This window comes from Papio anubis, chromosome 10, assembly GCF_008728515.1.
Source record: "Papio anubis isolate 15944 chromosome 10, Panubis1.0, whole genome shotgun sequence".
Lineage (NCBI taxonomy): Eukaryota > Metazoa > Chordata > Mammalia > Primates > Cercopithecidae > Papio > Papio anubis.
In genome coordinates this window covers 46,049,040-46,065,951 of record NC_044985.1, presented here as the reverse complement: position 1 = coordinate 46,065,951, position 16,912 = coordinate 46,049,040, and the positions used below count along the sequence as shown (strand labels likewise).

General features: G+C 35.5%; 1 protein-coding gene across 5 annotated transcripts in view; it reads left to right on the top strand.

Moving 5' to 3' along the window:
* Window positions 1–16,615, top strand: part of KCNH7 (potassium voltage-gated channel subfamily H member 7) — a 465,762-nt gene extending 449,147 nt beyond the window's left edge. For 4 of the 5 annotated variants that reach the window (XM_021923671.2, XM_009182334.4, XM_009182333.4 and 1 more), the window contains 4 exons: window positions 2,100–2,351; window positions 6,999–7,167; window positions 13,844–14,036; window positions 15,390–16,615. In XM_021923671.2, coding sequence (XP_021779363.1) covers window positions 2,100–2,351; window positions 6,999–7,167; window positions 13,844–14,036; window positions 15,390–15,656 — 881 coding nt within the window. In that variant the 3' untranslated portion in view covers window positions 15,657–16,615. The remainder of the gene's footprint in view (window positions 1–2,099; window positions 2,352–6,998; window positions 7,168–13,843; window positions 14,037–15,389) is intronic. The other variant, XM_021923672.2, reaches the window with a different exon arrangement.
* Window positions 16,616–16,912: the final 297 nt, after the last annotated feature.

Below are 16,912 nucleotides of genomic sequence, written 5' to 3'. Positions count from 1 at the left end.
AAATTTTTGCTAAAGAATTCTGTCCTATGTATACGAAGTAATTTTCTCCATTTTACTATACGACTAAATGATAGTAATTCCTCACTGACCACATTTTGTAAACACATGTCCAAGGTGAAATCAGCAAGTTATAATTCAACTAACAATGTATGTTAACTGGTGAATCTTGTTCACGAGCATCCAAAATGAAGTCATAAGTTAGTAAACTAAGACTGAAGCCCAGCATGGTAGGTAGAACAGAACATTCTACCATGTGTAAGGATTCCCCAAGACCTCTCCAGCCAAAGATACAAGATGGTTTATTAATTTGTGATGTACATTCATTACAAATATCCATGTTAGCATTATCCAGACTTTGAATGGAGGCAGATGAATTAATAGTTAATTCAGCTTGCATTTGATGCAGATGGGAAAACACTCCACAAAAGTATAGAAATTAAAATCATTTTTGAGAACAATAGGAGGCCTGAACTCATTCAAATATCTCTGGTTCCCAAGTCAGGGACTACAAAAAGGTTTACTCAGGAAGAGCAAACTGGTGCAATTCACTAAGCAGGTATGAGGATAATTTAGAAAAATGAAATGTTCCTTTTTTTCACATTTACTAGCCTAAACTTTATAACTATTATTTTTTGAGGAATAAAATGATATGTTCAAAAAGTAGAGAATGTTGATCAAATTTTCAGAGGGCTTTAGAGAAGAGGAGAAGTTAAAAACAAAGAAAGTTGGGAAGAAGATGGCAAGATGGAATTTTAGAGGTTTAAGGAGGTCTGTGCCAATGACACTGAAGAGAAAAAGCTTTTTGTAAGAAGATTTGATCTGAATATTTACAACCAATTAGATTAGTGATTGAGTAGGGATATACAAGTAACAGTAAGTAAACAATGATGTCTGTAATGTTGGAGATCGGAAAGGTCTGTGGCTTTCTCAGTAATGATGAAGACACTGAGCAAGCATGAAACCTTAAAGAAAATAAGCAATCTGCTTTTGCTAGACTTAATTTTAATTGACAGAACATGAGCTCCTCAATAACAATTTCACATAAAACTGATTTTTAAACTCTATCTGCTTTTACCTTGGGCTGCTTTCTGACTTTTCATATTTTAAATTATGATTTAAAAAAATAAAGGGAAAAAATCTTTGTTGAATTTCTCTGCCATATGGGAATTTTTAAAAACAGTTGGAAGTTTCTCTGGCGTGGCCTTCCATCGGTTCATTTGGCCTTCTATAAATAACCAAGTAAGCACACTGAGGCGTACAGCGGATGGAGACACTGTCTTCACCATTTCTCCAGAAAACGATATACCTTCTGGAGTTTTGTTGGTTAGTTATTAGCAGAAACCAGATGGAGAATTATACTGTCTCCCCAGGACACTAATAGAAACAAGTTCTGGGATTTGTCTCTTTGAGTTTTTCCTGCTGAAATATGTTCTAACACAACCTTCAGGACTGAAATTATCCTGACATTTCAGTATAAAACAGCCAATATGCACTACCAGCTTTAATGTAATTAGGTAAAACCTACCTTAATTACTGTATTCTTTGCATTATGCTACACAACCAAACTGCCTGGAATGCCAAGGCCATTACATGAATCAGACTAAGGTTGAAATTCAGCCTGCCAGTCTTTTACTACAAGGAGGCTTCCAATTTTGACCTTTGCAATGCATGAGCAGCTAAAACAGATAATAAGGCATGCAGGTTAAAAATAAACAAATAATAAGTTGCATAGTGGTGATATTTTAAAATTGGGACACATTTTCCCTTGTCTTTTTCATTTCCCTAAAGAAAGAGTGTACCAGTTTCTCAGAATACAAATAACTGTTGAACATATAAAAAACTGTGTAAGTTATCATACAGTTTTCCTCTGAGACATAAACATTATTACTATTGTAAATATTCTTTTAATTTTGAAATGAATACTTTATTTCACTAAGATAATCTAATAACCCTTGAATTTAAAACATTAAGTATCCAAGTAGCTACATTTTCAATAGGAAAAAGCTAGTTTATATATAGCTAGGTAGTGTAATATGCATACAGTCTCACATTTAATTATCTGCTATAAAATAACTTTTCTTTGATATATTTTGGCAAAGAAAACAGTACAAATGATCCTGAAGACTCTGCAGATACCATAAGACATTATCAGAGTTCCAGGAGACACTTTGAAGAGAAAAAAAGCAGATCGTCATCTTTCATCTCCTCCATTGATGATGAACAAAAGCCGCTCTTCTCAGGAATAGTAGATTCTTCTCCAGGAATAGGGAAAGCATCTGGGCTCGATTTTGAAGAAACAGTGCCCACCTCAGGAAGAATGCACATAGATAAAAGAAGTCACTCTTGCAAAGGTAATTCAGAGTTAGACATCAGGTGGTCTCTCTTCAGTGCTAATCACAAAATGATGACTTTTTACAAATTAAGAACTGTACTGACACATGTTAATCGAATCGTTTTCAACTTCATGAAATGTTCACGAAGCGTTCAGATTTCAGATTATCTATGAAGTGTTTGCGCTATTCTAAAACAAGCGGTAATTATTCCCAAACACTTATAGCGTGAGAGGTTTTTGTGACCAACCAGACTTAATATAATGTCAAGTAGAAAACTATGGGAAAGTCTGTTGTAGTAATTTCAATGGGGAGAGAGGATCAATGAATATTTTAAGACAGCTAATCAATTGGTTCATTATATGTATCTTCTGTACCCAATTCTCACCCCCAACCCTATAATATTATAGTATGAAAGGCCAATGCAATCACACTATAATACATGCCAACCAAAATTTAATTTTGCAGAGAATATGAGAAAGAGTGGAGAAATGCCCTGAAATAAACTCTGATCTTTATTTTACTTTTATTTTTATTTCCAAAAGGAATACCCAAATGTACAGATTTTGTTGTAGAAAATGTGCACGATTTGGGTAATAATGCTTGATTAGTAGATACAGATTTCATGCTAAAAAATGAGAAATTCAGGAAAATTTAAAGAACTCTTACATGGAAGAACAACTATTTTAGCATATCAGAGGCGAGATCTTTAGATCTAGCTAGTAAGTCTTACCAGTAACGACTGCTTGGGTTCCAAGTGCAGCTCTGCCACTTGCTCCCTTTATGTCTTTGGGTAAATGATTTGACCAAACCCACCAAGACTCAGCTTATGCATCTTTAAAAGAGGAATAATATTATCTAACCAATGAGGTTATAGTTATTAAGATAACATGTAAATTACTTTTTCTGAAATAAAATCTTCAACTGTTAGTATTTTCTCACAGGTTTTATTTTTTAAGTTTTAATAATTTGTATATCCTTGGATGTATAAAAATATAAAGTTTAGGAAGGCATAACAAAGCATCAAAAGAATATTAAAAAAAGGAAAAATAGGATGTTCTAGGCCTGGTAGGATAGCAAAATTAGTACATTAGTACAGAGTAAGTAAATATTACTTATCATCATTATTCCAAAGTACCATATTCAACCACAAAGCTTTTATTAAATCTAGGATACTTAGGCTTTATATTTTTCCAGAGTTGCTATCCCTATCATGTAACATCTACTTTTTTCATGACCCCACATTGAAGTAAGCTAAGAATATATGCAAGTGTTCTCTGAACAATCTAAAATCTTGATGAAGTGAGTGAAAATAGTACCTCATTTATCACAATGGAAGAATGGAATATTAAATGTGATTACCAAATGTCCCATTTTAGTTATTTATGAAAATGGATTCTGGGAAGTGCTAAAAATAGATACAAGTTGTATCATGGAAGTCACGAGTTCTGAAGAGCTTGCTGAACCATCTCTACCATCTCCAAAGATCAACATAATGTAAACCTAATAAAAATGCTTGTTGTTTTCCTCTTGAGTTTTAGAGTCTCAAGTGGCACATTATTAAACATATAATTTGGGGATTTTCTGACTTTATAATGACTCTCACTGACAGTGAATTTTCATGCCCTTCCTCATATACTTTTCTTTGCTACACCTTCCAATTATCTTTAATTGGACATATACACAAAAAACAATATTCTAACAAATTTAATATCTACATATTCTAATTGTTAAAAATGTACAGGGCAATCCCTATTCAAATAATTATCTTGAAAATGTATAGCTAAATATACATGTCAATTGAATTGATGTCATATAGTTTCAATCAGTGTGACACATGGTTAGCCTGGCTAATTAATATCTTTAATCAATGGGGAATTCTAAAACTTCATTCACTGCAAATTTCATTCCCTAATGATTTTTAAGATGACATACTGCATTAATACGTAACATGTGACTTGTCGCTGCTGCAGTTCAAACTACTAAACCTCCGCAAATTTTACTTCCACCATCAATAGGAAATTTCACTCACTCATATTCCTAACATTTGTGATGCTGTATCCAACAGAGGAGCACATTTAGGCAAAACTAAAATGAAAAGAGAACAAATTAAATGGACTCTGTTCCTACTAAGATTGAGGCCAAAAGTTGACTCTAGGAAAATTGTCTACTCAGAGCAAAGTGAAAGTTTACTTTCTGTTCATCCATTTCCAGAAATGTGTCTTGCAACTATAGCAACATTTTCCAAGGCAACCAAGTGCAGATTCTTTCCAAGCTATATTTAGAAAGTGTCTACAAGGATGTTCATTTGATTACGACCACTAACCAGAATTTCCCCTTTGAACTCCTCATTTTTTACACTGCTGTTAAAACAAGCTAATTACGTATCTTCGGATTTTAATTAAAGAGTAAATTATAATCAAGAAAGCCTCTAAGATATACATTTCATTCATTTCTGATAAGGTAATTATTTTTTCTTGAGCCCTGAAGAAAAAATATAATCCTCCGTAATTTATTGCATGTGATTCACCATTGTCATTTAAAAACCAATTTATTATATATGATTTGGAAAGAAGAGAGCTGTTAAACATAGGCAGAAATTCTGTAAGCTTTCTTGGCTCAAAACGTTCGTGAGCATAACATGTAACTTCAGTCTTATCAGTTCTTGCCTTCTCGAAAGGAAGATTCCTACATTAACTGGCTAGCAGCAGACTAGACAGAGACAAGCATCAGCATCACCAGACCATTTATATAGGTATTCTGGAAGTTTGCTTAGCATTACTGGCCCAATCTTCAAAATCCAGTTTGCTAAGATATTATTGTTTTGCATTTTAAATAGGTTCAAATGTCTGTGAATAACAAATCATAGTTCTCAGTGAAGATCTGCAATAAGTGACTTAAAACCCCAGCAGTATCTTTTTTGTTTCACTTATATTTTGCCATGTTTCATAAAATATCAGAAGAAATGATAAACTGCCACTTTAAATAACAACGAACCCAGGATCCCTATAGTAACAAAGCCGTAGTCAGGAAGAGTCTTTCTGGAATTCATAGCAAGCCCTCTGAGGTCTGTTAGCCATTTCTGCAGAAGAAGGAACTCTGATCCTATATTTTTCTAATGTTGACTTTGGATATGCTAATTCCTTTGTCAAGCCTCACCCTGTTGAGGCAGAAATTATAGGCATCTCATTTGAGAAATTTCTGTATATTCAGTGATAAAAGATAATGAGTGAGAGGAAAACCATGAAGAAAGAATACAGACATGTCTGTCTTCTACTTGGAGAAAGGGGATACATTTAAACTACCCTTAGAGAAACTGCAAGAAAGGAAGGAGCTTTGAGAAGTCCAATGGTTTTGTTTCCTATTTCTAAAATCATAGCTAATCCTGCCCAATTCAGTTACTTTCTATCCAATTTTTTTAAATAGCCAAGAATTCCATAACTTTACATAATAACTTTTCTCAGTGTTTAATCATAGATACTTGTCAAGTTTTTTTAAGTCTTTCTATCAAACCAAAATCACTTTCTGTAATTCAAGTCTCTTTCTATGCGAAAATGAATACCAGCTTTAGATAGTCCTTCCTTCCTACTAGCCCTCCCAGTGAAGACAATGTTTCTCCTTCATCTCCAAAGTCAATTCCCAGCTCCAGTCTATTTTTTCATAAGTTTTATTTTCCAAACTGTTAATCATTCTTAGAGGTTAAAAGAGCAGCAAAACATCTAAAATATAGACAAAAATAAGAGGGAAAGGACATATTTGCCCCCAAATATTGACAGCTTAAAATATAGATTGTAGGAGAAACAGGAAATTAAAAGAAGTTCAGAAAAATGGATCTCTGTATGAAAAGTGATCACAACCCTGCTAGACTGAATTCTTCAAGTTCAGGATCTATGGTCTCCTTTGTCTTTAGTTCCTCCATATTTACCAAGTTATCTGGCCCATAATAGATACTTAGAACATTTTAAATAGTAGACTTGAACAAATAGTTTATCTTAAAGTAGAGTAACATAGCAATATTTAAAATAAAGAGCCACAGGAAAACATACTAGAAAGCAATATAATTATGGTAAAGGGCAGCACAGAAGCGGCTACAAGAAAACCTAAAAACATGAAACAGTAGCTGGCGACGAGGGGACGTGTAAGATTCTTCCCAGTTTTCATGGCTTATGGCTTCTTGGCTCTATTTGAATTGGGTTGGCCAAAGGGAATCACCCTGAAGGTCAGCACTTCTCTAAGGCTCTCTTCTTGGGCCCACTCTAAGTCATAACATATGCAAGTTATCCTGTGGGAAAGAGCCCTAAAAATCTTAAACCCTAGATAATTTGGTGCAAACAAAACAGACTCATTGCTCTCTAATCAGTTTTGGTTCTGCTGTGCTTATCTTCTCCTAGCACAAACAGAAAAAAAACAAAATCCTAATCAATACTCAGCACCTGCTACATGTTTTTGTTCACATGGAAAAGCATATGGGAGGTAGCGCCAGCAGGGTGAAAGTGGGACCCTGCTACCAATTGGCCGTGGCCCCTGGACACATCACTGAATACTTTTGGTTCTCTGCCTCTCAGATTATACTCTGATCCCTTTCCAGCTTGTCTTGTGGATATCTGTGTGTTATTGACGCAAAGGGGCACCTAAGAGGGTTGACATCCATCTCACTATTTTCCACAGATATCACTGACATGCGAAGCTGGGAACGAGAAAATGCACATCCCCAGCCTGAAGACTCCAGTCCATCTGCACTTCAGCGAGCTGCCTGGGGTATCTCTGAAACCGAAAGTGACCTCACCTATGGGGAAGTGGAACAAAGATTAGATCTGCTCCAGGAACAACTTAACAGGTATAAGCAGTGACAGGGTAAAAGGAGAACATAACCGAAACCCTTACGTGGGTCCAGTTCTACTCTTTACAAATGGAAAATTTTCCTTGCCATGATCTCATAATTTCCTTATACATTTACTACTTTAAAATAAGACTAGAAGTTGACAGAATAATGTGTGTCGAAAGGAGCATTTATTTAGAACACTTCATACTTCTGGCAGCATAAATCCTATTTTTTTCTTTGTTTGTCATCCAGTTAGTATTTCACCAGCACTGGCTACCTTAGAAAACTCCCCCCAAAAATAATTCCTAATTAATTTGTTAACTAACACCCTTTCTCTTTTAATCCTCCTTTTACACTTATTCAGATGTTCCTGATAGCTTAGTTATGTGTTAGGGCATTTAAAAAATACTAACAAAGACATTTAGACTTTTAGTTATTCAGTCAGGTTGTCAAAAAATGTAATTGAATTGAAAGTCTCACACACAGAGTTTCTTGTTTCCTTCACCTTTGATCTAAATCACTAAACATGATAAATAAATCTTAGTTTAGGGAGGAGGCAATCTCTTCCCCTAAGTCTGCATGGTTTCCTTAAAATTAAAGTGGTCAAAAGGATTGAAAAGAATATATGAGTGAGTATGACACAGCTGTTTTAATTGGGTTTCATTTGGGAATTTGTCTTGATCCAATAGTAGCCTTTTAGCTCACCACCAGGCAAGATATTCCAGTAGTCTCAGACAGAAAACTGCACTGACTAAATTCAAATGCTCTAATCACAAGATTTATTAAATCAATTTAAAACACAAGTGATAGAAGAGGGAAACCATATGGGGCAATTAACACATTTTGAATATGCGCAAGCATGGTAAAAGGATTGCACTACCCCAATTCTGACTTACACAATGTTCATGCATTTGCCATAGTGTAATGAAGTTACCAAGACCAGAGTTGAGGTTTGCAGGCCTGCAGACCAAACTAATCTCCTGTGCCAGTGGCACACACTTGCTCCATAACAAGGATACAAGGTATAGTATACCTGACCTCAGCGGGGCTTTCCAACTAGCCAGCTCAACAGTCGTGTGTTTCATCAGCCTTTCGTAGGTACAGCACATGTGGAGTCAGAATGCAATGATACTGGTATCACCAATGGGTGACCATATTTTGGGATGACAGTTGTTTACCTAGAGGTGACATGAGAATAATTTGTTCTTTCCATCTCTATGTATAAGCAACACTCTTGTTTGTTACATATTTCTATCTTTGATATGCCTGGCAGGTTACTAGCATGCTATTTAATATATCTTATGAATTCTGCCATGTTTAGCAAGCTACTTGCTTACTCATCTGTACTTAACACATATCTGAGTTTTGCCTATATCACATAAACTACTGATTTATTCACTATCTATGCTTAAAATTTTTTGTGCATTTTGTCCATGCCATTTATTGTTGAACACACAAGTGAATGAATGAATGACAGAAGCAGCAGTGATTTATTTAGCACAATCCTATCACTGTACTTGCAATTGGTAAGCATAGGAAAAGGTCTTAAGTCTGCTACTTAATGATTTACAGGATTACCGGGTCAAAACATTTAAATTTCTCTCCATTTCCTACTTTGACTTATACCTACCTGTTATGCTACTGTAAGGACTAAAATAATGTAAATGGGAACTACATGTACTATACAAAATGGAAGATGATTTACTTGCAGATAGGTAAAATTTGATTAGCAAGGAAATTCGCTTCTATTATTGGTGTTCATTTGAGTATATTCTCTTACTCTACATATAATTCCTGGCTTGGACCTTTCATCAGAACTAAAATTGAGATTTTTAGCATCACCTGGTTGCTCTGTCATGGGTGCCAATCATTGCTGCTAGGATAAGTCAATGATTGCTTAAAACATTTGTTCTAAGGGCACATTTATCTATGATCTATTTGGTGTGCAATCATCCAACAGCAATAAAAATTGTTATTGCTATTTTATTACGTTAGTATATTATTATTACTGTATAAAACTTTTCCACAAAATGCAATTAAATCTCTTTCAACGTGTTCCTGATATCAGTATGTGTTTCCTGAATATGTTTTGAATTGCTGCTGTGAAAATAGTCAAAATCAAAACGGAGTCATTAATGTTAGAAAATCCCTGACAAATACAGCTGGGGAAGGCCAGGAAGAGAGGGTGTATGCCTGATAACAAAAACTATCACAAAGACTCTATAAGATCCACAACCTTGCACAGTGGCCACTACAACCTAACACAAAGAATACTTCTGCAAGGACATCTGACCAGCAGCTGTCTGTCCAATCTCGGACCAGCGTCACCCTTGTTATTGATCTTTGTAGCCAAAGATAATCATTTCAAAACAATTTTGTAGTCCTCCTCATTTTTCCTTTAAAAATCTCCATCTTTACTTCTCAGAATGAGCACATACTTTACTATGGCATGGATATTCCCATTGTGCTGCATATTCCCATATAAATATCTTTTCCTTTTAGAGTGCCGCCGTTCATTATTTAGGATGACACTACCACCAATACTACATCTCCTTTGACATTTGTTTCTAATTACCTCTGATATTTTCACAAACTTTTTTTTGCTTGTTTGGGATTTAAAATCCAAAATATTACATTTTTACTCCACTGCCGTTTCTAACAACCTTTCACCTCCACTTTATTCTAGAAGTTAAATGTATACAAAATGTTTGAAGGCGGCAGCTCAACTCAGACTTCTACTTTGCAGAGCCAGAATCCCAGGACACTTTCTAGAGCTGAGTCTACCCTGTTTAGCTTCGGCATTTGTTCAAATGTAGAACTGTGGATTCCTACACCATTTGTCTCATTCAAATACACATATTAAATACAAAAGACGATAAGAACAAATAAAATGGTCTATCTTGAGTGGTTCTTGCTACCACTTCTTTTCTGCTTTAATGACTGATTAACCTATCGATAGGGTTAAAGGTTTACATAAGAAATGTTATTCTATATGTATATATTATGCCTGCAGATATACCTATTTAAGTAAATCATTAAGACATGATCCTAGATCAGTGCTTCTCAAATTTCAATGTGTATTTGAATCACTTGGAGATCTTATTAAAATGCAGATTCAAGTTAATAGGTCTAATTGGCAGAGATTCCACATTCTAACAAGCTCCCAGCAATGTCCAGTGTTGCTGATATAAAGACCACACTTTGGCCAGGCACGGTGGCTCATGCCTGTAATCCCAGCACTTTGAAAGGTTGAGGCGGGTGGATCACTAGGTCAGGAGTTTGAGACCAGCCTGCCCAAGATGGTGAAACCCCATCTCTACTAAAAACACGAAAATTAGCCAGCCGTGGTGGCAGGTACCTGTAATCCCAGCTACTCAGGAGGCTGAGGCAGAGAATTACTTGAACTTGGGAGGCAGAGGTTGCAGTGAGCCAAGATCACGCTACTGCACTCCAGCTGGGCAACAGAGCAAGACTCCATCCAAAAACACACACAGACACACACACACACACACACACACACACACACACTTTGAGTAGGGAAACCCGAGAAAATGTAAAAATTGTTAGTAATGACTCCTTCCATTGCACACAGAGCAGTTTATCTGCATGCCTCTAATATGGCATTGAGCAATTGCTTTGCCTAGCGTTGTGGTTATTTATGCGCCTCCTTCATTTGTCTTTCCTAAGTACTTAGTTTCTGTTAGCACTGTTAAACCAGATTTCATATTTATTCATTATCATGTTGTTCCCTCACCTTGCTACCTAACATTGTACCTGGTACATTGTGGGTCTCTGAGTGAATGAATAAAAATATTCACTTTACACAGTTTTGTAACTATGCTGACAGAAGAAAAAGTTCTAAAACTATGTTATTTTCTGTTTTAAATACCAAGCTGGGTTTATTTTAAATTCTTTGTAATTCCTCCTGAGTAAAGCAGGCTATTTAGTCTCGTATAAGAGTCCGCTTTTTTTTTTTTTTTTTTTGATAGGGTCTGGCTCTGTCCTCTGTCACCCAGGCTAGAGTGCAGTGGTGCGATCTCCCAGGCTCAAGCCTTCCTCCCACCTCAGCCTCCTGAGTAGCTGGGACCACAGGTGCACACCACCACACCTGGCTAATTTTTGTAGTTTTTTGTAGAGATAGGGTTTTGCCATGCTTCCCAGGGTGGTCTCAAACTCCGGAGGTCAAGTGATCCACCCATCTTGGCATCTCAAAGTGCTGGGATTACAGGCATGAGCCATCGTGCCTGGCCCAAGAGTCCATTCTTATTAAGTTAACAGATCCTTGTCATAAAACACTGAAATACAACCCTATGCATATTAAAAAACCTATCAGCTAACTGCTGCCCTTTGTTGGACTACCCAAGATATCTAACAACTAGTTAATAAAACAAAATTAAATATTCAGAATTACTGCAGAAAGGAAGACTGCCATCTGGCCAGAGTCTCAGTGATGTCTCAGAAATATTCTGCTGAGAAGAAGAACATTTATAGAAGTTTGGAGTCTGGGTATTTCAAAGTGGGGAGCTCACTGGAATTGGGCAAAGTCTATGATATACTTCAGGATTGATGGACACAGTAAGGTGAGGATCTTGAAGCAAGTCTTAATAAAGTTTGTCTGATTAAAAAAGTATTTGTTGAGATGAACCGATACTGTCTCTAATAAGGTGATTTATAGAAATTTCCTGAAGTAGCAAAGTTATTTATTAGTGTAGTCTTATTTTTCTCAAAGTTTTCCTGGAACAAACAACAATGTCATGTTGACAGAGGTGGGCTATGCTCTTTTCTAAGTTATACTGACACAGTCTCTGTCCTCACCCTGCACCAGCCACTTTACCTGCACATGAGCTGTCATGTGCCTGAGTCCCACTCATGGCAGTGGGCTGCAATTACTGGACGTATGGATGCTGAAGCCTCACCTTCCAACAGATTTTTTCCTCATAGACACTATTCAAGTAGGTAGAATCCATGATAAAGAGATTTTATTTCTCAGAGACAGCTGCTGTTTGGCAAAGGATTTATATGACAAAAACATCACCATAATTTTTGACTCACTTTTGGATCTTGAATCTCCCTTATTGATGCAGTTCTTCTTCCAGTCTTTCCCCCAAATCCTTTTACATTCAATGTAACAAACGTTGTGTAAGCCAATCACAACTGAATGCTGTTAGTAACGGAATACATTTGTACAGAAATATTTATGATGAATCTGAATGTATAATTTGCTTTGGAGACTCAGAGAAGAAAGTAATTCTGAATGGGGTAAATAAGGAAAGATTTTTGGGTACAGATAAGTGAAATGAAAGAATGTGTATAACACATATTCCTTAAGGAAATGTGTATAACATATAACAGTGAAATAATGGGTCTGCTTAGTTTAGTTGGAAGCATACAAACTAGATCAGACCATCAGGTATCAAAAGTAGATAAATAAACCAGTTGGTAACTCAATTTTTCCCCTTTTCAGTGTGTGGTTTTGACATTTGAAAAAATGACATTTGCAAAGTCATGTATAATTCATAGCTATTGGTTTAGAAGACACAAAGCTATATGGCTATATTTACTAACTATAGAAAAACTGTAAAAATAATGCATTATTGTGATTCTTAGAAGGAAGATTTGGAGTGTTAATATCAAAAACTAAAAATATATATATATTTTCTCATGTTTTCCAGGTTCTCTATCAAATCAAAAGCCAATTTCTACTTTGAATTCTACAAATACAGCATGAATTTAATTGAGCAAAATTAATCCTATGATTTTACATTTTTTTGTTTTATTTCCATTCTTTATTCAGAGTCAAAACAGCATAAATAAGTGGAGTTACAAGAATTTTCTAAAGAGGCGTATGGTCCAGATTTTCTGTTCTTGTGTCCACAAAATTTCCTTTGTATTTAATGCTGTTGCTAACACATGCAAAGGAAGAGAATCTGACCAATTATATTTTGCTATTTTCCCTTAAATTTTAATTTAAAATGAGAATGAAATTAACAGGCCAGTTGGCTACTTGTGAGCTTTGGGGAAAAAATAGACTGGTATTTTGCAGGCCAGATGGGTCAATTAGAAGTAAGTGAAGTCAAATTTGGTCAACTTCTTACATATGAAAGGCCATGACATATTTAGAGAGAAAAATAATTTAACATTAAGCAGCATTAAACATTAAAGAAAGAATACAATGAATAATATACAATACTTAAAATGAATAGGAAAGAGGTAAGGTTAAAAAGCATTAATATAAATGTAAAAACACATGAGAAATTATCCTGGGATGCTACAGTTATGAAAGAAATGTGCTACGAATCTATTTTTTAAGAGCAAATAAAATGTTCACAAGAAACTGAGTAAAACCTAATTAAAAAGCAAAGACAATTACTGATTAAAAATAAATTATCAGTGTGTTTTACATTTTGAAATCAATGAAGGTTAGTAAACATGTAGTCTATTTTGTTCATCTGATTTTCTGTTAACTCTTAATATGAACAAGAAAGTTAAGTCTTTATCAGAATCATTAGAGAGACATACGCAAGTAAGTATCCATCAGGAAAGAATAGAGATTCTGTGCTCCCTCTCCTGTCCTTCTTGTTTAAAGCAAGGCCATAATTCTGTTTGTTGGTAGTGCTGAAATTTTTTTAAATGCTCTTGAAATTCTGGACTATTTTAGGACTGTCTTTTCCTACTTCTATCTGTTCTGCAGGCTTGAATCCCAAATGACCACTGACATCCAGACCATCCTACAGTTGCTGCAGAAACAAACCACTGTGGTCCCCCCAGCCTACAGTATGGTAACAGCAGGAGCAGAATATCAGAGACCCATCATCCGGCTGATGAGAACCAGTCAACCGGCAGCATCCATCAAAACTGACCGAAGTTTCAGCCCTTCCTCACAAGTGAGTGTGGATACCATCCAACCAAGTGTGTCTCTCAACGTGTGTTTCCAGGGGTCACCTAAATCAGAATCACTTGGGGTGCTGTGGAAAAGAGAGATTTCTGTCCCTAGCTCTGATTCTACGCAATTAGCATTTCTGGAAATGGGTCCTGTAATCTGCATTTTAAACAAGCCCACGCTGATTTTTATGTTCATTTAAAGTTTGAGAACAATGAAGCTAGAATAATGATTTTAAACATTAGCATTTTTTTTAAAGAAAAACCTTTCTTCCAGAATCAACCTGCTTAAATTTATATGTGGTAGAGCTTTGCAGTCTAAGGAATAGTCTTCCTGGCTCCAAAAAGGGCTTAGAGAAAAATCTGGGTCCAAAAGGAGCTTCAAAGAAAAATCTGTAATTTTCTACAGTGCCAAAGGCTGGGCGAGGTCTCAGGAAGGAAGGGGAGGAGAAATAGTAGGCTGGCCAGATTAGACCTGAGGTTCAAATGCCATCAGACTAGTAATATCTTCTGTACCCCACCCATCACCAGAGATCTCTAAATTGTTTTCACTTGGATGATAAACATGGTAAGAAAAGCAATTTAAAGTTCTTTATCCTACTTCTGAAGCCCTCAAAGGGGGTCTTTGAATTATGTTAATACGAGTAGTCTAGCTTTCCTTGTAATTCTGTCTTGGGAATTAGTCTTAATTAGTTAAACATTATGGTGAAATTGGACCTAAGAACAATGATTTAAATAAAGATTTGTAGAACAATCTCGTAAAACTTTTTTAGATGTTTGGGAATTTAATTTAAGATGTTCTGAAAAATGAAACTACACTAATAAAAGAAGGTAGTATGCCAGAAGGAAAATAATGCAATACTTCTAAAAATCTGAAAGTAGAAATCAATTTAACTAGTTTTGAATGACCGGGAAACATGTAAAACCATCTATTTTGTTATTTGTTTTCAGTAGGTTTAGGTAATATTATCTGACTAGGGATGACTGATTTTATTTCCCATCTTTTCTTTCCTCCTTATACCCTCTTATTCATCAAGTGATGCCTTTCCTCATCTCAATTTTGTCTTAAATTTTGAATTTAATTCATCTGGAAAACTCAATGTAAAGTAATATATTTTTAATTTGATTTTTAAAATCTGGTTCCAGGGTTAAATAAAAGTTCTTGGAATGATTGGTTAGGATTATCTATACTGATAACCAATCTCCAATGTCTTGACTCCTTTTGGGAGGGAAATGTTGGCTAATATCACTAATCAAATACAGATTAGTGAGAAAAAAACGCTTCAGTTTTTATTAGTGTAATTTTCAATGACTATCAATGTGAATTATAAAAACTTGTTTTGTTCTTTTTCCATCAGTGTCCTGAATTTCTAGACCTTGAAAAATCTAAACTTAAATCCAAAGAATCCCTTTCAAGTGGGGTGCATCTGAACACAGCTTCAGAAGACAACTTGACTTCACTTTTAAAACAAGACAGTGATCTGTCTTTAGAGCTTCACCTGCGGCAAAGAAAAACTTACCTTCATCCAATTAGGCATCCTTCTTTGCCAGATTCATCCCTAAGCACTGTAGGAATCTTGGGTCTTCATAGGCATGTTTCTGATCCTGGTCTTCCAGGGAAATAATCATTTTGTACTATTTACTCCACATACAATGTAAGTGCTTTTAATGGCTGTTTTCCTTTTTCTATTTAAATCCTCTCTACTTGACTCAGGGGCTAACAAGTTACCATTATATGCAAAAGTACTGTATATTTTCCTAAATTGAAGCTTGTAAGGTAAAATTGAGCAGTTAGGATGTAAATATACGTAAGAACTTTTGGTTCCAAATGTTAAAACTGCCAGCATCTCACGGCACCTTATTTTTTATTTTTATTTTTTAAATCACATGCATGTTAGGAAACTCCAATTTCTCTTGCATGGAGACTCCTATTTACTGCTTTTACTAAACCAGTACTTTGTTATGAAAATGCCTTCCATGCAAATAAGAAACCAAGGGATAAAACTGTTCATGGATGCAACTCAGATTCAGATGATCCTCAACTCATGGGAATTCCAGGGGGATAAAGGAAACTTAGTCACTTTTACAAACAGATTCAGGTCCTTCTGTATCAAGATGTTTAAAGTTAATTACATTCATTCCTCCACACTGGAAGAAAAAATACAAAATTTGAGTTATAAACCTCTGACAGTATAGGAAGCCATCTCCAAAAACTAAATGTAGGGCAACATTAATGAGAACAAAGGTCTTTCTATTTAAAATTATATCACTAATTGATTTACAAACCATCTAAAGTATTTTCCACTGGCACATTTCCTAGAAGGCTTAAAAACAAATTTCTCTCATTTTGCTTTTTTTTTTTTTTTTTTTTGTGGGGGGGAGGGTGTGGTCTCCTTAAGAACTGCTAAACTGTGATCAACACAAACTGATATCCACAGCTTCTTGTGATTCACATTTTAAAGCAATCCTGAATTTGACCGAAATAGTACACATACAGCCTGAGAAACATGGCAAAACCCCATCTCCACAAAAAAATGTTTAAAAATTAGCAGGGTGTGGTAATTCACACCTGTAATCCCAGCTACTTGAGAGGCTGAGGTGGGAGGATGGGTTGAGCTTGGGAGGTCAAGTGTGCAGTGGGCCTTGATCACACCACTGCACTCCTGCCTGACAATACAGTAAGACCGTATCTCAAAAAACAAATAAAAAATAGTAAACACAGTTTTCAAAGAATGTGCAATTTCAGTGCATTTGCATGGCAAAACTAGTTTCCATTAAGTATATGTTATTCCATGTCTAATTCCAGCTGTGGGAAAGCAATGGGCCTAGAAAGAAAATGCACATACCAGCAGTAAAATTTCAGTTGTGTTTAGTTATTCCA